This window comes from Triplophysa rosa, linkage group LG21 (assembly GCF_024868665.1).
Source record: "Triplophysa rosa linkage group LG21, Trosa_1v2, whole genome shotgun sequence".
In the NCBI taxonomy this organism is placed as follows: Eukaryota; Metazoa; Chordata; class Actinopteri; order Cypriniformes; family Nemacheilidae; genus Triplophysa; species Triplophysa rosa.
The window spans coordinates 1,803,658-1,827,827 of record NC_079910.1 but is presented as its reverse complement, the minus strand read 5'-3'; the positions used below and the strand labels follow the sequence as shown (position 1 = coordinate 1,827,827).

At 36.9% G+C, this 24,170-nt stretch overlaps 4 protein-coding genes across 7 annotated transcripts in view; all 4 read left to right on the top strand.

Annotated features, from left to right (window-relative positions):
- The first annotated feature begins 1,041 nt into the window (after positions 1 to 1,041).
- Positions 1,042 to 5,139, top strand: LOC130545121 (SLAM family member 9). Of its 3 annotated transcripts, XM_057319473.1 has the most exons (5): positions 1,042 to 1,163; positions 2,204 to 2,521; positions 2,600 to 2,656; positions 2,761 to 3,012; positions 3,130 to 5,139. In XM_057319473.1, exons 1-5 carry the CDS (start codon positions 1,115 to 1,117, stop codon positions 3,255 to 3,257), a joined length of 804 nt encoding a protein of 267 aa, XP_057175456.1. In that variant the 5' UTR covers positions 1,042 to 1,114; the 3' UTR covers positions 3,258 to 5,139. The 3 variants fall into 3 exon arrangements, with proteins under 3 accessions (XP_057175456.1, XP_057175455.1, XP_057175457.1); XM_057319472.1 differs by having other exon boundaries at positions 2,761 to 5,139; XM_057319474.1 differs by having other exon boundaries at positions 1,067 to 1,163; positions 2,344 to 2,521; positions 2,761 to 5,139.
- Positions 5,140 to 14,403: 9,264 nt separating this feature from the next.
- On the top strand, positions 14,404 to 16,856 carry LOC130545158 (gastrula zinc finger protein XlCGF8.2DB-like). The gene is made up of 4 exons (XM_057319522.1): positions 14,404 to 14,516; positions 14,772 to 14,936; positions 15,023 to 15,185; positions 15,291 to 16,856. Exons 2-4 carry the CDS (start codon positions 14,772 to 14,774, stop codon positions 16,100 to 16,102), a joined length of 1,140 nt encoding a protein of 379 aa, XP_057175505.1. The 5' UTR covers positions 14,404 to 14,516; the 3' UTR covers positions 16,103 to 16,856.
- A 415-nt stretch (positions 16,857 to 17,271) lies between these two features.
- Positions 17,272 to 20,779, top strand: LOC130545300 (zinc finger protein 184-like). The gene is made up of 5 exons (XM_057319735.1): positions 17,272 to 17,293; positions 18,629 to 18,711; positions 18,869 to 19,033; positions 19,120 to 19,288; positions 19,418 to 20,779. Exons 1-5 carry the CDS (start codon positions 17,272 to 17,274, stop codon positions 20,164 to 20,166), a joined length of 1,188 nt encoding a protein of 395 aa, XP_057175718.1. The 3' UTR covers positions 20,167 to 20,779.
- A 628-nt stretch (positions 20,780 to 21,407) lies between these two features.
- The window catches only part of LOC130545033 (zinc finger protein 134-like), an 8,978-nt gene continuing 6,215 nt past the window's right edge, over positions 21,408 to 24,170 (top strand). The window contains exons 1-2 of one of the 2 annotated variants that reach the window (XM_057319327.1): positions 21,408 to 21,446; positions 21,909 to 22,073. In XM_057319327.1, coding sequence (XP_057175310.1) covers positions 21,909 to 22,073 — 165 coding nt within the window. In that variant the 5' untranslated portion in view covers positions 21,408 to 21,446. Of the gene's footprint in view, positions 21,447 to 21,908; positions 22,074 to 22,583; positions 22,742 to 24,170 lie in introns of those variants that run through there. The other variant, XM_057319328.1, reaches the window with a different exon arrangement.

The window sequence follows — 24,170 nt, the reverse complement described above, 5'->3', positions numbered from 1 at the left end:
CACTGCAACCGTTTCTGCTTGTGAGCATTGGTTAGGGGTGGCCGAATAGTAGGTTTATGCACAACTGCAAGCATCTGGAGGATCCTACACCTTGAGGTTTTCGGGACTCCCGAGGCACCAGCAGCTTCAAATACCTGTTTGCTGCTTTGCAATGGCATTTTTGCAGCTGCTCTCTTAATCCGATGAATTTGTCTGGAAGAAACCTTCCTCATTCTGCCTTTATCTGCACGAACCCTCCTGTGCTCTGAATCAGCCACAAATCTCTTCACAGTACGATGATCTCGCTTAAGTTTTCGTGAAATATCTAATGTTTTCATACCTTGTCCAAGACATTGCACTATTTGACGCTTTTCGGCAGCAGACAGATCCTTTTTCTTTCCCATATTGCTTGAAACCTGTGGCCTGCTTAATAATGTGGAACGTCCTTCTTAAGTAGTTTTCCTTTAATTGGGCTCACCTGGCAAACTACTTATCACAGGTGTCTGAGATTGATTTCAGTGATCCAAAGAGCACTGAGACACAATACCATCCATAAGTTTAATTGAACAATATAAAATTAAATGTTTACGACACTTAAATCCAATTTGCATAATAATTTGGAACGCAGTGTATATAGACACTGAGCTGCCAAATTACTATATTCTTGAATCCCAATAAGAGGCTTTAGTAACAGTGTTTTGAATTGATCTCACCAGTGACTAGACTATGTTGTAGTGTGAGTGTTTCTGAGGGCTTGTGTGTCATGTTTGGGGGAAATTTTGCTTTCTCAGCAGTTTGAATGGTTTTGAGTGGAGGGCTTCATTTTGACCCAAAAATAGGATGTTGAGGCAATTGGATGAGAAGATATGGATTGGTGTTTAGAGAAAGGGAGCCATAATTTCAAGAAGTGTATTTAAGCCATCGAGAAAAACTGTAACTGTCCTGTGTTATCTTTACTTTATGAGAGAGTTGTGATACAGTCTTTTGGCTCCGTCTGGTGGAGTGACACTGATTCATCACAAGCGTCTCTTCCTCATGACAGTGACACACAGAGATCTTCAGGATTGATTCTTACTGCTCACACAAGCTCGGCGCTTCAACAAGACAAACTCAGAAACACCTAAAATCCTTAATAATGATCTTCAGCTCATGTGTTTTCACTGTGTTGTTCATCAGTGTGAAGGGTAAGATATATAAAACGGATTCTTTTCTTTCTTTAGCACACTATTGTTTTTGTGTTTGTGGTCAAGTGGCTTGATGAAGCAACGTGTTAGTCAAAGCATGCTGTCATGAATCGTACTCAGAACTGCTTCAAACAATAATACATTTAAAGTGTCTTTACATATGTGAACTCGGTTGTTGATATTAACATGTGTAATATAATACTCATGTCATCTGTCCAATAAGTAATATCACAGATACATATGCATGCTTTAAATCATAAGATAAGTTTAATATTACACTGTACTTTTATAGTTGTTATAAGCAAAACTAGATTACTGAAAAACTGAAGGATGTATGTGTTGTCATGAGAGCAGTTTCACACACCCAGTAGATTCTAAATAAATCTAAACTATGTAACCCAGTCTGTGAAAACCCAGCTAAAGTCATGTTTTGTAATTAAGCTGTTTACATAAAATGATACATAATGTAATGTAAAGATAATGTAAAATGATACATAAACATAATGTAAAGAACGATCTGTCCAAATATAACCTTGATATCTTTCATACTGACTGAGAAAGGCCATGTCATAGATTGAAATCATAGTGAAATGAAGTCCAATACAGAAGTATGTGTAAACAGAACGTTCATTAAAATGTGAATTTTCGATTAGAGATCGAGCAGGTTCTGACAGCAGTTTAGCGGTGAAGGTGAAAGTAGTTCTGTAGTTTCATGTCCCCTCAGCCATTGTTGTGCCTTCCTAACAAAACCACATTGTGATGACGCTGATCTCCTCTGTTCAACACTGGTGCTGATGTGTGGGTGACAGATTACTTCCTGAAGTTCAAACATCTAAAACACATCAAACTGCTTCAGAGGTGCAGAAAAAGATTTATACTGACCTGTGTGAAAGCTTGTTTATTGTTTCATATTGTTGCACATGTTCTTGAATACAACAGCTTACTATTGCTGAATCCTGCCTGCTGTTTTAAATAGTTTGTGTGTAGTGATAAAGGTTTGAAATAGTAGTATGTTCCCGCGTGATTTTATTTTCACACAGTGACTGGTGACTGGCACGAGATCAAAACTGTGATGGAGGGAAACGTTCTTAATCTACCAACAAGAAATACTGAAACTGAGAGTCTTGAAGACGTGATGTGGCTGTTTGAAAGAGGTGACCGAACTTTCCGTATTGCGCAGATGTATCGAGGATTTTCACCCTTTTATGATGAGAGTCTAACAGACAGAGTGCAGATGGATCAACAGACAGGATCTTTGAGCATCTTTAACATCAGCACCAGTGAATCTGGACTCTACACAGCATCACTCACCATTAATGGATTCGTCACCAGGAAGAAGATCAAAGTTGATGTTTATGGTAAGTATTAGCTGTATCACAGAACAGATATGTTTTATAACCGAGTATTCTGAATAACTGATGTTTCTTGTGTTAAAGCATCAGTTTCTGTACCTGCTATCAGCAACTCATTTGCTACGGCCAACCAAACTCAAGGTGAGTGCCATTGTTCAGTTTGTGAAATGAAATTCATGTTATTTACATTCACAGAGATTTGCATGAGTTTAATGTGAAGAATAACCGATGAATGAACGTCACAGGTACATCACAGGAGATGCATGAATTCTGCTCAGTTGTCTGCTCTGTGAAAAATGATCGAGACGTCTTCATCTCATGGTATAAAGGAGATGAAATAGTGAATCACGGCAGTAGTTCTGATCTCAGCATTAATCTCAGTTTACCTTTAAAACTTCATTATAATGAGACAGAATCATACAGCTGCACGGCTGCAAATCCAGTGAGCAATAAAAGCATCCGTCTACACACGAAACACCTCTGTCCACATTATGAAGGTAAAATAACACAGACGAACATCAGGAAGTCTCTTCCTACCACAACCACATCTGTGCCACTTCACACAGACAAAACATTTACTGAGAATGATTCTAGCAGAATCTCTTCGTCTACAGACTGTCTGCAGCATTGTGGAGATGTTGAGGTTCTGATCCGCTTGATTCTGTCTGCTCTGGTGGGATTTGCTACTATTGTGTTTCTGCTTGAACACATGTGTTTCTGGTCTGTTCAGGGAAGACTTTAAGAGTTTAGACAAATGAGACGGGCAGAGACAGAAAAAAGAAACCTCTTCAAGACCACATGCTTTGTTTGTAATGATCAAAAAGCGGATCAAATTAAGTCATTTTATTTACTTTAGGTATAGCGATTTCACCAAAGTCACATGAAGCCGAAGTGCAACTTCAGATTTTCTGTCTTTTTATTGTTGTGTAACAATCACATTCTGGGCTGCCAATGGAAAGTGTTCCCATACTCAGCTTGTTGACTTGTCAGTGTTAACTGCATTGAATCAACATCACTTTTTCAACCGCAATTAATGTTGAAAAAATTGTGTTTTTCAGTATTCGCTTTAGTTAGGTTCTTGATTCTTGTGTTTTAACATTAGGTTTTATTGTCTGTGATGATAGTGTGCTACAATACAATTGTTGAGGCAAAGAAGATCCATTTCAATGAAGATCCATTGGGATCAGGTGATAATGATTGTAGTCTTTGTGCAGTTGCCTAGATATATTTGCTCATGAGTGCATCGTGTTATTCATTTATGAGAATTGTCTGATGCTACAGTGTGAGATTAAAGCAGTGGTATGGCTTATTATACTTCTTTGAATTGTCAGAAAATACACACGTACAAAAAAAGGTAATCAGTGAATCAATCAGACATCAAGTATCAGTGTATGAAACTCCGCAATAGTGACAATCAACAAAAGTAAGCTTCATGCTGCAAAGCATACTGGGTAACATCACAGTACAAAACTCCTTCATGACTCCCAGTATGCATTGCAGTTCATCTGTTTATCTTAATTAGTTTGATGATTGTTACCATTGTTGAGGTTTGTATGATGAGTGTTGATGTCAAGAAAAAATTGGTTTTAAACTCGGTTTAATTTGGCACAGTATCTTAGAGTTGTGAACCAGAACACTCAAATCAGTTATCAACTTCATTTAGTATTAGTTATCCTTTTTACAGCTTGACACCCATCACAAAAAGTAACCTACTCAAAGAGGAAAGGGCATTAACTTAATGAAAGTCAAGAGTCCTTACAGTATCTCACAGAAGTGAGAACACCCCTCACATTTTAGTAAATATTTTATTACATATTTTCATGTGACAACAATTAATTTAAAGTAGTGAGTGTACAGCTTGTATATTTGCTGTCCCCTCAAAGTAACTCAACACACAGCCATTAATGTCTAAACTGCTGCAAACAAAAGTGAGTACACCCCTAAGTGCAAATGTCCAAATTGGGCCCAAAGTGTCAATATTTTGTGTGGACACCGATATTGTCCAGCACTGCCTTAACCCTCTTGGGCATGAAGTTCACCAGAGCTTCACAGGTGTCACTGGAGTCCTCTTCCACACGTTGGTGGATGCTAGAGACCTTGGGCCCAATTTGGACATTTTCACTTAGGGGTGTACTCACTTTTGTTGCCAGTGGCTGTGTGTTGAGTTACTTTGAGGGGACAGCAAATATACACTGTTATACAAGCTGTACACTCACTACTTTATATTGTAGCAAAGTGTCATTTCTTCAGTGTTGTCACATGAAAAGATATTATAAAATACTTACAAAAATGTGAGAGGTTTACTTACTTCTGTAAGATACTGTATGCTTCATCAATAGTTTTTGTTTGGAAAGAGAAAAAAATAATCGGACTCGGTCGAGACCAACTAGAACATTTGGCGAGTCCAATGACCAAGTCCAAGTGAAGATACCAACGAGTCCAAGACAAGTAAGAGACTATAGAAAAATGTCTCGAGTACGGACTCAAGTACTACAGCAATGCATTATGGATATACAGTATATTATTCTGTGTGAGCAATGTTGTTTTTCTTGGTTTTGGTTTTCTTGTCCAGCTGCTTTGCAAATTGTAAAAAGCGCTTCATAAATAAAACTGACTTGAATTGACTTGCTTTCTTGTGTCCATGTATTTCTCCCTCCTGTAAACATTGGGCTGTGTTCAGTGGTTCGTTTTGTGCACTGTTAATGAGAAACAGGGATACACAAAGTATAATAGAGACACAGGCATAGACACAATGCTTTTATACAAAAAGACAGTTCAAGTCGTGCTTAAGATGTCAGATAATCGAGCAACAAGGGTTAGTAACTGAAAATCTGTCCCATTACATATCACCACTGTTCTTGAACGAGCCACAGACTCGATAAAATAAATAAATGAGTAATGTGTAAAAGAAAGGCCTTCATTTTTGGCAAAAGAAAGTTAAGCCGTTGAGGTGAATTGCAGGCTTTTATGCTGTGCCAATATAGTTTTAACTAAACTGAAAAATATCATAAAACATAACAGATTCCACATATAAAACATATTGTAATCATATTTTGTGTGTGTTGGGAAAAAAATGTTTATTGCTTGCTTTAGCTTTAAGGAGATTTATAGTAGGAACAGAATGTGTAATGTAAAAGGTCAACAAATATCTGTATGAGTAAAAATCATTAATATTGATGAAGCCTTTTGAAGAAATGACTGTTCAGCTTACAGATTCCAGTATTATCTTATAGTGCTAAAAGTCTTTAATTCAATGAAAACAAGATGTACGTCCTGTTTATTAAAGATCTGCTCAGAGGAGTGCCCAGGCTGAGCTATTTCTTGTCTGTGTTGCTCCTTCTTGCAAGAAAAAACTTGTTCAACATTACCCTGAATCTTTTCAAGTGATTTTTCTAACAGTATGTGGCACCAAATTTGCTGATTTATAGTTATCCCCATGTTTAGGCTCCTTATAAAAAAAACACTGGACAGATTTTCTATGATGAAATAATTTTTATAGAATATATTATTTTTATAAAATGATTTATGCATATACAAAATATTACACATAAAATATTTTTTGTATATACAAAATATAAATTATTAAATAATATAAACAATATCCAATAACAACCTCTCTCTAATACATGTTTACAAATGTATACAAATCAATTCCAATTTAATTCCATATATTGCAACAATTGTCCATGCCACAGTGAAGCTTCTGCGCTATATTGATGACCCCCTGAAGGGCTCTCCCGTCTGCCCCTGAGCAACTATGATAGATTCTCCCTTCAGTCCATTTTTCCTAAAGATCCTCATGTACCTTCTTAGCTACTGCGGTGGTGTTGATAGCCCACGAGAGATACACAGAAATATGTAAGCCTCGAAACATTTCATAATGACTGGTGTAAGTACATGCAATCGTTCTAAGGCTACAAATAATTGTGGCATACTTCAGACAAAATGAAATCGTGGATGTACACTGGAATTGAAGTCAAAAATAGAGGAGGTGTTTGTGTGGTGCTCTGTCTTCAGATGTGTCTTGAAGGTTGTGATGGACTCAGCAGGTTGTGATGCCCTGAAGACTGGAGGTTTTTCCATCACTGAGCAACAGAGGTTGAAGGTTCTGGGGATTTTTATTGTCAATGATTTATGACAGAATCCCTAGATGTTTCTTCACACTCTGAAGACTGGACAGACATGTCGTCTGTGTGGTTCCCGTAACCTTTCAAGCCAGATTGTGATTTTCTAGAGTGCAAGCAACAAAGAAGAACAAGTTCTTATTAAAAAAATCCATAGAAATTAATTTGATATTTAAACAGAAGTGTTGAAATTAATTATTTCTATCCCAATATAAAAGAACATTATAAATCTAATATTTTAGATTTAAACATATTCTTGTACTTGCCTGTTTGCACATGAAATAAAGCAGCAGCAGCAGCAGGACAGCTAATATGGGTAAACATATGGCAAGTGGAATGTTAATGGAAGAGGTGTTTGGTGATTCAGTTTCTGTGCTTCCGGTGGACTTTTCTGTGCTTCCGGGGGGCTTTTCTGTAACAAACAAACAACAACACAAACCAATTAAAACTTACATACAACCCCAAACATTAACAACAAAACATTACAGAGACATTTAAACAGATTAAATGTCTGGTATTTCCATAAAAGCAGCTTTAAAAACACCATTAGATGGATCACAAACAGTTTGTGAAAATTGCATAAAACGGTTTTACTTTTGGCCAAGAAAACAAACACAGAATTGAATATAGGCCTATTAATATGCCTTCATGTGTCTGAACATTATGGGGCGGTTTCCCGGACAGGGCTTAAACCTAGTCCTAGACTAACTTAAATGTTAGAGGTGTCTTGATCGAAAACAACTTGCACTGACATAACTTAAAATATACGAGTGCGATTGTTTTGTCTCAAGATGCAGGCCTGTAAAGTTGTTTGTAAAATATTTTTTTTAAATTGACATAAATATCCTAATTTAAGTAAGGCCTAGTCCTGGTTTTAGATAATCCTTGTCTGGGAAACCGCCCCTAAGTGTTGTGCAGCTACTAGCGTTTATCCAAAGCATCTACACAGTGATTTGGATTTACAGTTTTTCTCGATTGCTTAAACACATTTCTTGAAATTATGCCTCGTATTCTCAAAACAGTAAACACAAATCCATAACATCTCACCCAATTCTCCAAACATCCTATTGTCAGGTCAAAATGAAGCTCTCTTCTCAAAACCATTCAAACTTGCTGAAAAAACAAACTTTTCCTGCAGACATGACTTACAAGCCCTCAAAATCACCCACACTGCAACATAGTCTTAGACACTGGTGAGATCAATTCAAAACACTGTTACTAAAACTCTTAGTGGGATTCAAGAATAATTTGACAGCTTAGTGTTTATTAGAATATACAACATAAGAGTGCATATACAGCAAAGTGCAAGAATGAGCTTCAGGAAAAAATAAAAAATAAAACATTACACTACTGTAAAGTAGATGAAGATGATCTTACAAGACAAGAAAGGTTCAAAAACCAAAGAACAATATAAACTGGTCATGCAACACAATTCAGTACACATCTGCACAAATAACATTTACATTCAGGCATTTAGCAGATGCTTTTATCCAAAGCGACTTACAGAGAAGATAAAGGAAACAATACAGTGAAGCGATTTGTTAATAGGAGGCGATGTAAAAAATATGGCATCCTCTGCACCTTTGGCCCAATTTTGTAAAAGTATTCCGGTAAAAAGTGTGTACACGTGCTACAGTTTACTGGATACAGAATAGAGAAATTTCTCTCATATAAAGTGTGTACTGTGATTATACTGTATGTTTACAGTAAGTAGTATAAAGCGCAGTAGATGATTCTAGGATGCACAATTACCTGTGCTCCTATTGATATTATCCTGAGATCTGATTGGTGTGTCATCAGTTTTGCAACTGAATGTTTACTGATGGACAAATGTGTGCTATTTGAGTTTACATATTGACACTTCAGTTCATTATATTGTGTGTTTGTGTTTTCTGAATGAGAACATGGTTAAACCTTTGCAAAGTGAGGCTGTTTGTGTGTGGGGTTTGTACAAGTTGGTATATTATTCTGAGAATGTGTTTATAGTTGTCATAAAATGGTGAGTTGTTTCATGAATTGTGTGTTAGCAATCGAGAAAAACTGTAAGATGGAATAGACACAACATACATCAAGTCAAGTTTACAGCGGTACAGTACTGATATAAGATAGAAGAATGCTTACCGACAGTAACATTGAACTGTTCTTCATTGTCACCGGCAACTTGAAAAGTATACCTCCCAGCGTCACTCTCCGTCACATTATGAAGAGCTATAAAGACTGTGTCATTGACCGTCTGGACGGAGAATCGTGGTGATGTGAAGTTACTACACCCGTTCCTCTCTTCCTCGGGAGAACAGCGTCGTAAGACAAGAGTCCTGTTTTGTTCTAATGTCCACCTGCCACCGGGTTTTATTTTAGTGATGTCTTTAAGATGAGCCATTGCATCGCCTTCATTTAACCTCACCGATTCATTGACAACATCACCTGTTAATGTTAATACCCATACTGTAGATTACCGAATGACTTTTCATAGATGTCATCAATTACAAAAAGCGTTTTATAGGAGAACAAAACACATTAACAAAAGCATGATAACCATTGCAATACATACCTTTAACTTCGACGTAAAGAAGAAATATTACGGCAACGTATTGGCCTACGTGCATTTTTAATGTTTTTTATGACTTTAAATGCGCTCCGATCACACACGTGGAGACATGTAGCGGCGATGCCGATGATGTGTCCCTCCAGCGAATCCGTAAAACAGGAAGAAGAGTTAACGTTACGCCCATCATCCGCAGGTAGCATACAGGTAAATGCTAGTATTTACTGACCCCAGTAACACACTACTTTTTATTAAATGTGAATTTTAATTCTGAATCATTGTCGTTTATTTCGTTTTTAGACAACGAACCAACTGTTTTGCAAATAAAACGGTTTTATAACCAGTGTGTAATCGCGGGGAACGTCATCTGGTCCGAGGCCTGATACACTTCTAGACACTTCTGGAAGGTTCCGTCCGTCTATGCCACCCGAACCGGTTTGAACCAGCGTTTAATGGGTGTGTTGTTCCACCGCTATGCTGCCATAGCCATAGCTATATGTTTTGGCGCTAATGGGTTTTGTACATGTTTTTATTTCATATGATTGAGTGTCTGACAGAGATTCACCGACGCAGCCCTTAGCAGGTGACTGTTTACACCAGACTGGACCTCGCGTTGCGTTTTGCCGCGTCCCACAGTTTAGAAGCGGTCTATCTCCATTGAACGCGTCAAAGCAACTGTTTCAAATCGCGCTTAAGTGGTTTAAAAGCCTGTACACGAATAAGAGCGTGATTACATAATGTAACGCTAGACAAAGGATGTCAAAACAAACGGATGCTCCGTTAATTGCGATAAATATTTTCTCACGCGTTAATTTGAAAAAATTAATCGCATGCTTTAACGCGTTAACGTTGACAGCCCTAATAGTTATATATCATACCTTGTCAGAGGAAATGTCTGAATTAACTGATAGCAAACACAGAACGTTCCCCTATGGTTCCCATTTGTTTTTTTGTTGGGAACTGTAGTTTGTTATAGAAATGGAGACGTTTGGATGCCGGAGAACAACATGTTTATCAGCTCACATCAGGAGCTCTTATCCCTTCAACAACTTGTATCTTGTATGTAAAACGTATGCAACCACAAGGGGGCACTCCAGGACCATATATGAACATAGCTTTCTTAACCACAGCCTAAATGCATTTCAACTAGATTGCACATCATCAGTTATCTACAGGAACCATAGGGGAACGTTCCCAGAACGTTGCCTGTAGGTTATATTTTTCCTATCCAAAAGCTAACGTTCCCAAAACGTTCCCTTCAGGTTATTTTTTGGGGGTAACAATAAAACCAAAAATAACCTGCAGGGAACGTTCTGTACAGGTTCCCTTTAGGTTATTAACTAGGCATACTTAGATGTTTAAGTGTTTTTATTTATAGTATGTCTAAACAGAAAACGTATCAGTGGTCGGAATTGCTTTTATTGATATTTTGTCTGAGGTAATGTCAGGGTCACAGAGGAGAAGAACCCAAGCGCAGGCAGCGGTAAGGGGTAACAAAACAAGACTTTAATAATACAAACAACTCCCACGATGGGGAAAAACACTGACAAGACTCAAATAAAACCAGGCAGGGAAAATAGACAGATGGGATCAGGAGCAATGTACAGGACAGGAACTCGAAAACACGCAGTATACTTACGAGCACGACGGACAAGGTAGAATCACAAAACGAACAAGCACAGGACAGCAGACATGAGGATACTACAGGTGCTGGTCATATAATTAGTATATCATCAAAAAGTTGATTTATTTCACTAATTCCATTCAAAAAGTGAAACTTGTATATTACATTCATTCATTACACACAGACTGATATATTTCAAATGTTTATTTCTTTTCATTTGATGATTATAACTGACAACTAATGAAAATCCCAAATTCAGTATCTCAGAAAATTAGAATATTACTTAAGACCAATACAAAGAAAGGATTTTTAGAAATCTTGGCCAACTGAAAAGTATGAAGATGAAAAGTATGAGCATGTACAGCACTCAATACTTAGTTGGGGCTCCTTTTGCCTGAATTACTGCAGCAATGCGGCGTGGCATGAGTCGATCAGTCTGTGGCACTGCTCAGGTGTTATGAGAGCCCTGGTTGCTCTGATAGTGGCCTTCAGCTCTTCTGCATTGTTGGGTCTGGCATATCGCATCTTCCTCTTCACAATACCCCATAGATTTTCTATGGGGTTAAGGTCAGGTGAGTTTGCTGGCCAATTAAGAACAGGGATACCATGGTCCTTAAACCAGGTACTGGTAGCTTTCCTGTTGGAAAATGAAATGTGCATCTCCATAGTTTCTTTCTTACCTTGAAATGTAACTGTAATGAGGAAGGCGAGACAAGAGCCGTGAGGCGGGCCGGTGGCGTGAGTGATAGTGAGAATCAGCTGTGCGCACACCGGTCCCGTATATCTCATGGAGGAGATCGGGAGCATAAGAGGACGAGCGATAGGACTGCTGACGAGAGAGGACCGTGCCCGGACATGTTAAGTTGTATTTATGTTTGTGTGGCTGGCAGTTGACCGTGAGGTGGCTGCCGGCCTTTTACTTCCATATTATTTTTTATTTATTTTGATTAAAAGTTTGTTTGAATGTTCGCCGGTTCCCGCCTCCTTCCTTCCCTACTTTGAACTGTGTTACAGTAACGGTTGCTTTCCTGAAAAAAAAAACCCTGAAATAATAAACCTTGATGATGTATGCAATTGACAAATGCAGCCTCCGGAGGACGCAGCCGAAATCTTGGGCAGCATGTGTCCTGGAAAAATGGCACGTATGGTCACCCTACTGTACTGTCCAAGGATCAGGACAAATTGTATTTTGATGCTTTGGGAATACTGTTTTTTACGCATTCATGGGTAAATCATAATAAATGTATGGCTTTATGCAAACCCCAGATTATAAAGTATGTAACAACTACCAATTACACATTCTCCCTTTCAATCAATTGTTTGCATATCCCTATTCTACATTCCTAAAATGCAGGCATTAAAAAGGGAACATAATTACTGCTGGTTTAACAGACAAAAAAATTATATTTAAAAAGGAGGGAACATTGGCATTGTGTAAAAACCTGTAATGGTAATCCGGATTGAAGAGGAAAACCCTGCTCAGCCTCTTGCAAGGAAAAAATATCCTGCCAGAATATATGTGATGGCCTATCAATTGAAAAAGAATAATTCATTTAGTACATCATTATACCAACACAGAACAGTAAGCCATTGTACACAGACAGATGACAAGATTTAACAAACACAATACAGTAGTTTACAACACAATATAAGATTATTGAAATTAAAGTAGAATTCTAGCACAGTAGCCTCTACGAAGATATCAACAGATTCATATTATTGTCCTTCTTGACAGCTTAATTAATGACGTTTTACATGAACAGCGCGATCGTGTTGTGTGCTGGCCACGCCCCTTATGAAGATAGTTAATCTGGCTTTTTCTACACCAAATATACTTTTTATTAAATTACGGTTGTTTAGGACACTAAACTTTCCTCAGGCTAGCAGTTTAACAGCTGTAATCTATTAATATAAACGCTGCAAACAAAAACGTGCCAGGTTTCCCCTCCAATGTATACAAACTGGATGAATATGCATAAGGTAGGATCAGCATAATGAGATGGCGCTGAACAGAGAGCTCTATGGTGCTATTCTTACTAGTAAGAATTGCTATTGCAGAGCTCTCTAATTCAGTTGTTACTAGTCAGATTGCAAATACAGAGCTCTCTAATCGTAATTATTACTAGTAACAACTGAATTAGAGATCTCTACCATAGCGTTTCTTACTAGTAAAATAGAATTGGAGAGCTCTCCAATTGAATTAGAGAGCTCTGCAACTGAATTCTTACTAGTAAAAATTGGATTTGAGAGCTCTTTAATTCCATTCTTACCAGTAAGAATTCCAATTAGAGAGCTCTGCAATTGCATTCTTACTAGTAAGAATTTAATTTGAGAGCTCTATAATTCGATTAGAGAGCTCTGCAATTCAATTATTACTAGTAAGAATTCCAATTATAGAGCTCTCTAATTTAATTATTACTAACAATTAATAATAATTGTATTACTTACAATTAGAGAGCTCTGTAATTGTATTATTACTAGTAGGAATTGAATTCGAGAGCTCTCTAATCGTAATTGTTACTAGTAAAAAATGGAGTTATAGAGCTCTGTAATTGTAATTGTTACTAGTAAAATTTTTATTATAGACATTATAGAGCTCTCTAATTTAATTCTTACTAGTAAAAATGCAATTACGACAAGTAACGCTGGGAACAATTTAGGCTAATTCGGCTTGCAAGACCTTAATGCGCACATGAGAGTTCACACTGGAGAAAAGCCTTACACATGTCATCAATGTGGATAACGTTTTGCACAAGGGGCGACTCTGAAAGAACATCATCTCTATCATTCTGGAGTGAGATCATTTCAGTGTGAACAGTGCAGTAAAACATTAATTTCTGCAAATAACCTGAGACGACACATGAAGCTTCATGTCTGGGACGCTGATGTAATAATTTAGCAAATGTCAGGTATGTTATGTCAGCAATGTTAATATTTTTATCCATTTTTTTATGAAACTGTTGGCCTACCAGAATCCACAATGCACATGTTTGAGTAATAAAAGTTCATTTTGAGGCATTCAAAAGCATTTGAAAGTGTATTTAAAGATGTATAAATTTAAGATATTTATGCATTTCAGTGTTCTCTGCTGTTTTCTCTGCACTGTTGGTTTATATACTCCGGAGATGTACAGTAGGCTATAATGCTGTCAAGCAGCCAAAGCCACTGTTTTTTTTCTTTTGTCATTAACATTTATTAAAATTAACAGAATTAGAATGTCTTGCAACATTTACTTATCTTTGAGTGTTTAAGACTTGTGTTTGAGTGTTTTGGTTTTTTTTTAATGACAATATCTGTTAAAACCGGTGAGTTTTTTATTGCTCAAATGTACAGTACAACACAGGGAACAGCACAAACAACAGCGTAAAGCACAACCAAAAGGTAAAAAATACACAAAGGAGCAGGTATAGACAAACAGCTGAAAATAATAATAAAACAAACAATATTACAATAAAATAAATACCGGTTAGTAATTTTAATCTCTTCTCGTGTGTAACAACGTTTAAATGTGTCCAAACTGACTGTCATTTAAAAGTGTAACAAAAAAATCAAACGAATAAAATTGTAAACAATAGAGATAAATGGGTCACTGTGGTAAACGACTGTTGTCAAGCAGACGCTGCGTGTCGCTCTCAGTCCGACAGGTGGCGCGAGCGCATCACATGTCATAGAAGACTGAACGTGAAGAAAAGGCAGCTAAAAACAACAGTACGTACGTTTGTGTTGTGTTATGTTCTTCAGTTATTATATATGCGAATTATGTTTGTGTTTGAGTTCTCGCTTACTGTAACTTAATGTTTTTATCGGACGTTTTAAAATCTTGAGATTATAAATGTTTTTAGATTGAGTTAAATCTGTAATCAGGTCCTGATTTAACAAGACTGCACTCGTCGTATTGTAACGTTAATGGGTTTTTATTTTTGCGCTGTATGAGTGTGAACATAATTTTGATGTTGTGTTCAGATGTCCGTCATGATGGTGCAGGTGGATGTGATGTGCTGTAAATCAGTAGGAACTGATCTGTCTATGCTGGATATTGATGATTTGATGACAGAAATCTGTCAGCTGAAGAAAGAGGTGAAGTTACTGGAGACAAAACTCAGAGAGAGAGACCAACTCAACAGAAAGGTTTGGACAGATTTGCACAGAAAGTTTTGTACAGATGTATACAGGCTCTGAATGTTATTCTGTGTTTGTTGTGATGTTATTTTCAGGATGTATGTGGTGTTTCTCTCTGTGATCAAACATCTCCAGATCTTCTGCTTTCTGTCTGTAATGAAGAGCAGAAGACATCAGTGAAGCTGCTGGACTGTGAGATGGAGCTGAAAACACAAATCAAAGAAGAACAGACAGATGAAGATGATGTGTTTTATTCTGGTATGTGTCTGCCACAAACACTATCAGTATTGTTTCAGAAGTGGTCAGCGCATTTATTTGTTACTGTGTCAAATTGATCATAATGATTTTCTGTGTTTATTCTAGACCTGATGGAGGTGAAGGAGGAGAAATCAGAACCAAACGAAATGGAGAAACCTCATTTCAAAAATGAAGAAGAATCTCTGAGCTGCTTAAACAGTGAGCATTTCTCACCCCAAAAATCTCAAAGTGCAACAGCCAAATATTCTTGTACATGGCCTCAGTGTGGAAAGATCTTTACTTATTACTACAACCTTGAAAAGCACCTCACAGTTCACTCTAGAGAGCGGTCTTGCATATGTTATCAGTGTGGAAAGACATTCCGTCGTGAATACCACCTTAAGAGGCACATGAGAATTCACACTGGAGAAAGGCCTTATAAATGTGAGCAGTGTGGAAAAAACTTCATTCGTAAAGAAGACCTTAATTCGCACATGAGAGTTCACACCGGAGAAAAGCCTTACAAATGTCATCAGTGTGGAAAGATTTTTTTTTATATCTATGACCTTGAAATGCACATTACAATTCACTCTACAGAACGTTCTTACAAATGTTATCAGTGTGGAAAGACATTCCGTCGTGAATACCACCTTAAGAGGCACATTAAAATTCACACTGGAGAAAAGCCTTATAAATGTGAGCAGTGTGGAAAAAACTTCATTCGTAAAGAAGACCTGACTTCGCACATGAGAGTTCACACCGGAGAAAAGCCTTACAGTTGTGAGCAATGTGGAAAGAGTTTTGCATGGACAGTGAATCTGAAAGAGCATCTTCTCCAACATTCTGGAGTAAAATTTCAGTGTGAACAGTGCAATAAAACATTCATTTCAGCAAATAACCTGAGACGACACATGAAGCTTCATGTCTGGGATGGCTGATCTAGTAATTTAACAAATCTAATTTTGAATTTTGAATTTATGTTATTTCAGCAATGTTTATATTTTGTAGTATATATATATAGTCTGAAGAAAAAGGCGTTTGTACAGTTTTGGGATCGTATATTGTTAAAGTGTCTGTGTGATGATGGCCAACGCATTCTGAGTAGATACAGTTCATCTGATTCACAGTCTGCAGTCAAAACAACTGTTATTACACAATGAGCAACTCAAAGTTTTTCAGGTTAGTGAAGGTACATTTTTGAATATTTAAGTCACCATGAAACGAAAGTTGCGATTGACTTCTTTTCCGCAATCGTGACATTTATCCGAGTGAAACGCTTTATTTAGCCTTTCCCTTTTTGATTGGTTTGTTGTAAGTTGGGCCTGGAGGGGAGGGCTAAAAATGCCTGGCCATTAGACGGTCAGTATAGTTTTACCTCTTTTTTGTTGCTGATGTCATGTGGTGAAGAGTTGTTGTTCAGAGGGGGAGAGGAGCTTAATGTTTTATTTGATTTGATTAAAGATTACAAGTGCAAATGAATTTTGAAAAAATAATGGTGTGCACGGATAAATCATTTATTATAATCACTGCAACACTGTGTAAAACACTTAGAATTTTCCTGTTTGATTTCATGGTGACTTAAAGAGTTGTCATTCTGAATCAAGTCAACTGGGTTTTCATAAGCAGAGCTGTTTTAACTTTATAGTGAAAAAAGTGAAAATATGTCATTAATAAATAATAAAATTAACTGAATTATAACATGTTGTGTTGCAAAATTTCTTAAAAGTTGTAACCTCACGTATCTGTCAAAAAGTATAACTGACCACCACACGTAAAAATATGACCGAAATATAACGTAAAAATAGTAAACCATAGCGGAAGAGTGGGTAACTGTGAAACTAGGGAATACCTTGGTTTGTTTTAGATTAAATATGCTCTTTGTTTTAGTTGCAGCCATGACTGGTTTCTTGAAATAGTGTAATTGTAAATTCTTGTAAAGATGTAATTGTTCATCCGTTATCATTGTGTAACGTAGAAGATTGCAGAAATATGCGAGAAAAAATTCTCTCTGCTTTCATTAAGCCATTTATGCTTTAAACCATGTTAATGTTCATGTTGAGTATGACGTGATATAAAAAGTAATGGGGGCCTGTGCCCAGGTTTGGCAATGCCACATGAAGATCATACAGGTGTGAAGCCTTATATCTGTACCTTCTGTGAAAAGACTTTCTCAAGACTCTCTTGAGAACTTAAAAAGCATGAGAGAAAACACACAGGTATGAAATCTCATGTCCTTTGAATGTGGCACAACCGCTGTACATCTTGGAAATGTGAAACAATACAACAGATTTCACATTGAGAAGTTTTGCAAAGAGAGCAAAGTTCATAAAAGTGTTCAGATCAGAAGATCCCTGAGATCTTCAGCAGTAATGTTAAAATGATTAGTGGTGGAGTTTGTCTTTGACATTTACTGAATATTTTCTTTCAAGCAGTATAATAATTCTGCAAAAACATTTGTAGGAATGTTAATTCAGCAATGGTAATATTTATCAATTTTGGAATTTAATTTGGTAAGTTACTGACAAAAATCAAATTACCTTTTTAAGTGTTTGGCAACCAGGGACCAATTAAAAAAGGTTCGTGTAAGCTGAAATGTGTGTGTGTTTTTACTGTGTGATGACCAACGTGTTTTGAGCAACTGATGTAATTCATAGTTGGCAGTCTGAAATCAAACCTGTCATCACACAATGAGCCAAAATTTGCCAAAACCATGTTAATGAAAGCAAGCGTTTGGATAAATTTGAGGCATTCAGAAGCAATTGACTTGATTTTCACAAGCAGATCTGTTTATGAATTATTTGAAAAGCTGTATTACTTTGAGAAGTTAGTTGGTAAATTTTCTGCTGTTGTCTCTGCACTGCTGGTTTTGTGCTTTGATGAGTGTTGAATGCGCTCCTCTGCTGTCATTCTCAATGATTAAACAGGCAAAACAGATCGCTGTGTGCATATAGGTTTACATTATGTTGTCATTAACGTTTATTTAACGACATGGTATTTACAATGTTGCATTGCAACAATTTCTTAACTTTAAGGTCCAAGTTCACAGACAGGGCTTAGCTTAAACCAGGTCTAAGCCAGTTAAATTAGTATTGTTTAAGTGGATATTTTTAATATGCCATAGTAAAAAACATCACATTATATCTGTCATTGCAAGTTATTTTCTAGTTAAGAGAGTTGGAACTTGCATTTTAGTCTGGGATTTGCTAAGCCTTGTCTGTGAAACCATTCACATGTATTTAAGATACATATAGACCAACATTAGTCACGTAACTGAGGTTTTTGGATGTCAATTGTCATGTCAAAACCAATCATCAATATAATAGTCACTGCTTGAAAGTAAAAAGGATTGTCACTTCGCTTGAGACCACACTATGACTTTTATTGAAACATACGATCGAAATAAAAAATAGTAAATCTAAGAAATGATGAGTGGCAACTATTGTAAAGCACGCGTCATGCTCCAGTCCAGCAGGTGGCGCAAAGACAGTACGTGACGTGTCACAGAAAACAACGCGTGAAGAAAGAGCGACTCACAGCTTCAACAGCGGTAAGTGTTTTTTTGTGTATTTTTTTGTTGTTGCTTACTGTAACAACTGTTTTCTTTTCCGGACGCTTTAAAATCATGAGATGTAATAAATATTTTCAAACTTAGTTACTTCTGTAGATGTTTTTTTCTTGATTTTTTTATGTTGTGTTGTGTTCAGATGTCCGTCGTGATGGTGCAGGTGGATGTGATGTGCTGTAAATCAGTAGGAACTGATCTGTCTATGCTGGATATTGATGATTTGATGACAGAAATCTGTCAGCTGAAGAAAGAGGTGAAGTTACTGGAGACAAAACTCAGAGAGAGAGACCAACTCAACAGAAAGGTTTGGACAGATTTGCACAGAAAGTTTTGTACAGATGTATCCAGGCTCTGAATGTTATTCTGTGTTTGTTGTGATGTTATTTTCAGGATGTATGTGGTGTTTCTCTCTGTGATCAAACATCTCCAGATCTTCTGCTTTCTGTCTGTAATGAAGAGCAGAAGACATCAGTGAAGCTGCTGGACTGTGAGATGGAGCTGAAAACACAAATCACAGAAGCAGAAGTACAGACAGAAAGAGGAGATTTGATTTATTTAGGTGTGTATCTTCATTTCATGTTTAACCGGTAATGACATAAAGACACAAACACATCATTACAGTTTCCGAAGTGCTCAGTGCATTTTTGTTCTATGTGATATTCCTCATAATTTTCTCTGTTCATTTTAGACCTGATGCATGTGAAGGAGGAACGTTCAGAACCGAATGAAATTAAGAAAGAAAATAGTTTCATGACTGGAGAAGAATCTGTGAGCTGCTTGAAAACTGAAAAGTATTTGTCTCCCAAAAAATCTCAAAGAGCAATAGACAACGATTCTCATATGTCCCCTCAGCGTGGAAAGAGCTTCACGTCTAAATCCGATCATATTAGGCACGCGAGAATTCAGACTGCAAAACGGTCCTACAGATGTGACCAGTGTGGAAAGACCTACAGTCGTGAATACAACCTTAACAGGCACATGAAGATTCACACTGGAGAAAAATCTTATACATGTGACCAGTGTGGAAAGACCTACAGTCGTGAATACAACCTTAACAGGCACATGAAAGTTCACACTGGAGAGAAATCTTATAAATGTGATCAGTGTGGAAAGATCTTCATTCGTAAAGACCACCTTAATAAACACACGAGAGTTCACACTGGAGAAAAGCCTTACAGATGTGATCAGTGTGGAAAGAGTTTTGCGTGGGCAGATAATCTGAGAGATCATCTTCTCTATCATTCTGGAGTGAGATCATTTCAGTGTGAACTGTGCAATAAAACTTTCATTACTGCAATTGATCTGAAGAAGCACATGAAGATTCATACAGGTGTGAAGTCTTATGTCTGTTCCATCTGTGGAAAGACCTTCTCTCAATCCTCCAAATGTAAAGATCATATGAGGAAAACACACACAGCACAACGTCTAACCAATTAAAACTGCACCACAAATTTCATACTGGACAGAAATCTTACCCGTGCTCCTCATGTGGACAGAGCTTTCGAAAATCTAGACATCTTGAGATTCACATGACATTTACATGAAGAAGTGTTGTAAAGTTCATCCTCAGAGAACTGTTCAGACGTGAAGATCATCTGCAGTAACTTGTTCAAATTACTTGTGAAGTTTGTTCTTGTTTAACAAATCAAACATTCAGAGAACATCAATGTAATAATTCAGCAAAATGCAGTTTTGGGATCTTTTCTAGTTACTGAGCGTTTTGAGTAGATACAGCTCATCCGATTCACAGTCTGGATTCAAACTTATTACACAATGAGCCACTCAAAATTTTCCAGGTTAGTGAATGCAAATGTTTCAACATTAATGTCTGGTTTCACAGACTAGGCTTGATTGAAAATATGTATGTATTCTTGTGAAATTATTTGTGTTTAAATGGGGTTTTTTTTCCGTGCACTGCTGGTTTTGCACTTTGAAGAGATTTAAATGCACTCCTCAACTATTATTTTAACCGGCAAAATAGGCATCTTTCATAAGTTTATATAATATTGTCTACAATTTAATAAAATGAACTGAATTATAACATTTTGCATTTCCACAGTTTCTTAACTTGGAAGTATTCAAGACCTAATTGTAATCTAGAACTGGTGTCTTCATGCAAGACACATATTTTCAGCACTTACATGTAGAACAGCTCGTCTACACAGACTTTTGTTCAAACAAAAATATAAACCACTTCTAACATGTCTGGGATGGCTGATGTAATAATTTAGCAATCTAATTTTTAGGTATGTTATGTCAGCAACGTTTAGTCTATATTTTTTACCAACATTTTATGAAACTGTTGTGCTACCAGAATCCGAAGAGTAAGGGGTGTGCTGCAGTTTTGGGTTTTATAATGTTAAAGTGTCTTTGTTATGATGGCCAACGCATTCTGAGTAGATACAGTTCATCTGATTTACAGTCTGCATTAACAAATAATCAAATTTACTGAATTATAACGTTGTGCAACAATTTCTTAAAAGTTGCAACCTCTTGTATCTGTCAAAAAGCGTACAATTGACCACACATGAAAGAAATGACCGAAATATAACGTAAAAACAGCGAACCATAGCGGAAGAGCGGGTACCGGGTAAACGACTGTTGTCAGGCAGACGCTGCGTCTCACTCCAGGCCTGCAGGTGGCGCAAACGCATCACGTGACGTGACAGAAAACATCAGGTCAAAGAGGAAAGTGCACAGTTCGCGTTTGAACCGCAGTAAGTGCCGTGTTTGTTTTTATTTTTATGTGATTTATAGCTGTGAACCAGTCTGTGAAAACAGACAAAAGTACCAGAGTGTAACTGAGATATGACGAGCATCAAAGTTCGATTTCAACCATTAATGTCATTATGATTTAAATCCTTGACGTGATATTATTCAGTCAATAATAAAAATATCGATGTTATATTTTCACAGTATGCTCTTTACATAATGTACGTTAGATATATTTTATGCAAAAAGAACATTAAATTACAAAAATGTATTTTCACAGACTGTTTGTTTTCTCACTTACTGTAACTTCCTGTTTTTTACCGAGCACTATCAAATCTTTAGATGTTTTCATATTCAGTTACTTCTGTTGTCAGAAAACTTTTTCCTTGATTTAACGAAGCTCCTCTCGTGTATAATCACATTAAAATTGGGTTTTGAGTGTGAAGATTGTGTGATGTTGTGTTCAGATGTCCATGATGATGGTGCAGGTGGATGTGATGTGCTGTAAATCAGTAGGAACTGATCTGTCTATGCTGGATATTGATGATTTGATGACAGAAATCTGTCAGCTGAAGAAAGAGGTGAAGTTACTGGAGACAAAACTCAGAGAGAGAGACCAACTCAACAGAAAGGTTTGGACACATTAAACATTCATTTCATCTTTTACATGATTGACTGTCTGTCTGTCAGCTGTAATTGTTTTAAGTGCTGTAGATCAGACTTGCTGTTTTCGCGTTGAGGATCAAACAAATATCAGATTTGTATTGATGAGGGTTTTGATAAGCATTTTTTAACCTTTAAACATTTTTGTATTCAATTAACTATTGAATACTTCACCCAAAAATAATACTTAAATACTCATTATTTTCTTACAGTCAGACTGTTTCTCAACCATATGACTGTATTGTCAGTAAAACACAAAAGAAAATTTATTTATTACACACTCTGGTATACTGTATATAAATGTGTAACATTGGTCTTCATACTAGTTTAAAGGGGTCATATGACACGGCTAAAACAAATATTATCGTTTGTTTTAGATGTAATGCAATTTGTATACATGATTTTAGGTTCAATAGCGCTGTATTTTCCACATACCGTGCATGTTTGTATGTCCTCTTTGCCCCCCCTCTCTACCGCAGATTTTTTACAAAGCTCATGGCTCTGAAAAGTGAGGTGTGCTATGATTGGCCAGTTAACCAGTGCCTAGTGATTGGTCAAATACTGCAAGCGTGTGACGGAAATGTAACGCCTCTTACCATATTTGGAACATCAGGTTCCTCTTCAATTGTACTGACAGGTACGCCCACCTTACTTGCGTATATATTTGGGCGGTCTTAGTCAAATCATACCACGAACCAGAGGTGGGTAGTAACGCGCTACATTTACTTCGTTACATTTGCTTGAGTAACATTTTGAAAAATATGTACTTTAAGTAAAATTAAAAGTGTGTACTTTTACTCTTACTTGAGTAAATTTCTAATAGAAAATCTGTACTTTTACTTCGTTACATAACTTACATTGCGTGACGTTCCTTCGTTCCTTCAATTTAAAATATGCTTTTTAAAACGCGTTGTTTATTTCAAGGTTGTCGTCTCTTTTTACGGGCATTCCCGAGTGATCGATTCTTTTGAGTCGATTCTTTTGAAAGCATTAATTGAACAATGGGCAAAACCATTTGAATAGGCTAATGAATCAGTTCAAATGATTTGTTCAGTTCGCAGCACGATCTGAATCATCTGAAGCAGGATTACTCACTCCTCGTAGCGCGAAACTTAAGAACACGCAGAACACAAAGAGCGTTGGATGAAGTGGATATTAATCTATATCTATTAGGGATGTAACGATTCACCGTGAGCCGGTTGAAAATCGGTTATAATGAGTGACGATTCAATTCGGTTGAGGCTTGATCTGAATCGCAATACATTCTTTGAACAGCAGGGGCCGCTATTTTCACTGCAAACCTAAACGTGGATGCTGATATTTCTTAAATGCAAAAAAATCCAAGAAAAGCTCAAACAGAATTAGTTTGTTTATATTAAAGAGACTTTTTCTATTATTAATTTGTTATAAAATCGCAGTTTACTTTTGTTATTTGAAATAAAACATTATTTTATTATGCAAAGAAACGTAAAGCATTTAAGAAATAATGCAAGGGAAGTTGTTAATTTCTAATTTGTTTCAACTCATTTTTTAAAAATAAATCGTGAGTAAATCGTGAATAAATCGCATCGTGAGATCAGAATCGTGAATCGCATCGCATCGTGAGCTGAGTGAATCGTTACATCCCTAATATCTATACAATCAAAACTGCAAATGTGTCATATTGTTTGCCAGCAATGATAAATGTCCGCCATATGCGCGCACCCGCGACCTGTTCGTCAGACACAGCAACATGCACGTTACCTGTCAGACACGGAGACGTGGGCCTGCAGAAATATACATTTGACGAACAGAAGGAAGAAAACTTGTTGATGGGCGTGTGGTTCACTGTTTACTGTTTGTTTACAAGTAAGAGCGTTTCACAACACACACGTGACACAACACGAGAAAACATGAGCTTTGATCAAAAATGTGTATTTCATTTAAGAGAGCACTGCAGATGTTCTAGATCATCTGAGGAAATGCTCTGAGTTTAGTTCATGCTTTAGTTTGACATGGTCTATTATTCTAAATAAGTTGTGTAAACTACATTGACATCAGGACTAGATGAAATTTACAGAAATGCT

Coding starts and splice junctions, on each gene's coding strand:
- LOC130545121 (XM_057319472.1), top strand. CDS start 1,115: ATGATCTTCAGCTCATGTGTTTTCACTGTGTTGTTCATCAGTGTGAAG. Junction 2,522..2,599: donor GATCAAAGTTGATGTTTATG/GTAAGTATTAGC, acceptor CTTGTGTTAAAG/CATCAGTTTCTGTACCTGCT. Junction 2,657..2,760: donor TACGGCCAACCAAACTCAAG/GTGAGTGCCATT, acceptor TGAACGTCACAG/GTACATCACAGGAGATGCAT.
- LOC130545158 (XM_057319522.1), top strand. CDS start 14,772: ATGTCCGTCATGATGGTGCAGGTGGATGTGATGTGCTGTAAATCAGTA. Junction 14,937..15,022: donor GAGACCAACTCAACAGAAAG/GTTTGGACAGAT, acceptor TGTTATTTTCAG/GATGTATGTGGTGTTTCTCT. Junction 15,186..15,290: donor AGATGATGTGTTTTATTCTG/GTATGTGTCTGC, acceptor TGTTTATTCTAG/ACCTGATGGAGGTGAAGGAG.
- LOC130545300 (XM_057319735.1), top strand. CDS start 17,272: ATGCCACATGAAGATCATACAG. Junction 18,712..18,868: donor GACTCACAGCTTCAACAGCG/GTAAGTGTTTTT, acceptor TGTTGTGTTCAG/ATGTCCGTCGTGATGGTGCA. Junction 19,289..19,417: donor AGGAGATTTGATTTATTTAG/GTGTGTATCTTC, acceptor TGTTCATTTTAG/ACCTGATGCATGTGAAGGAG.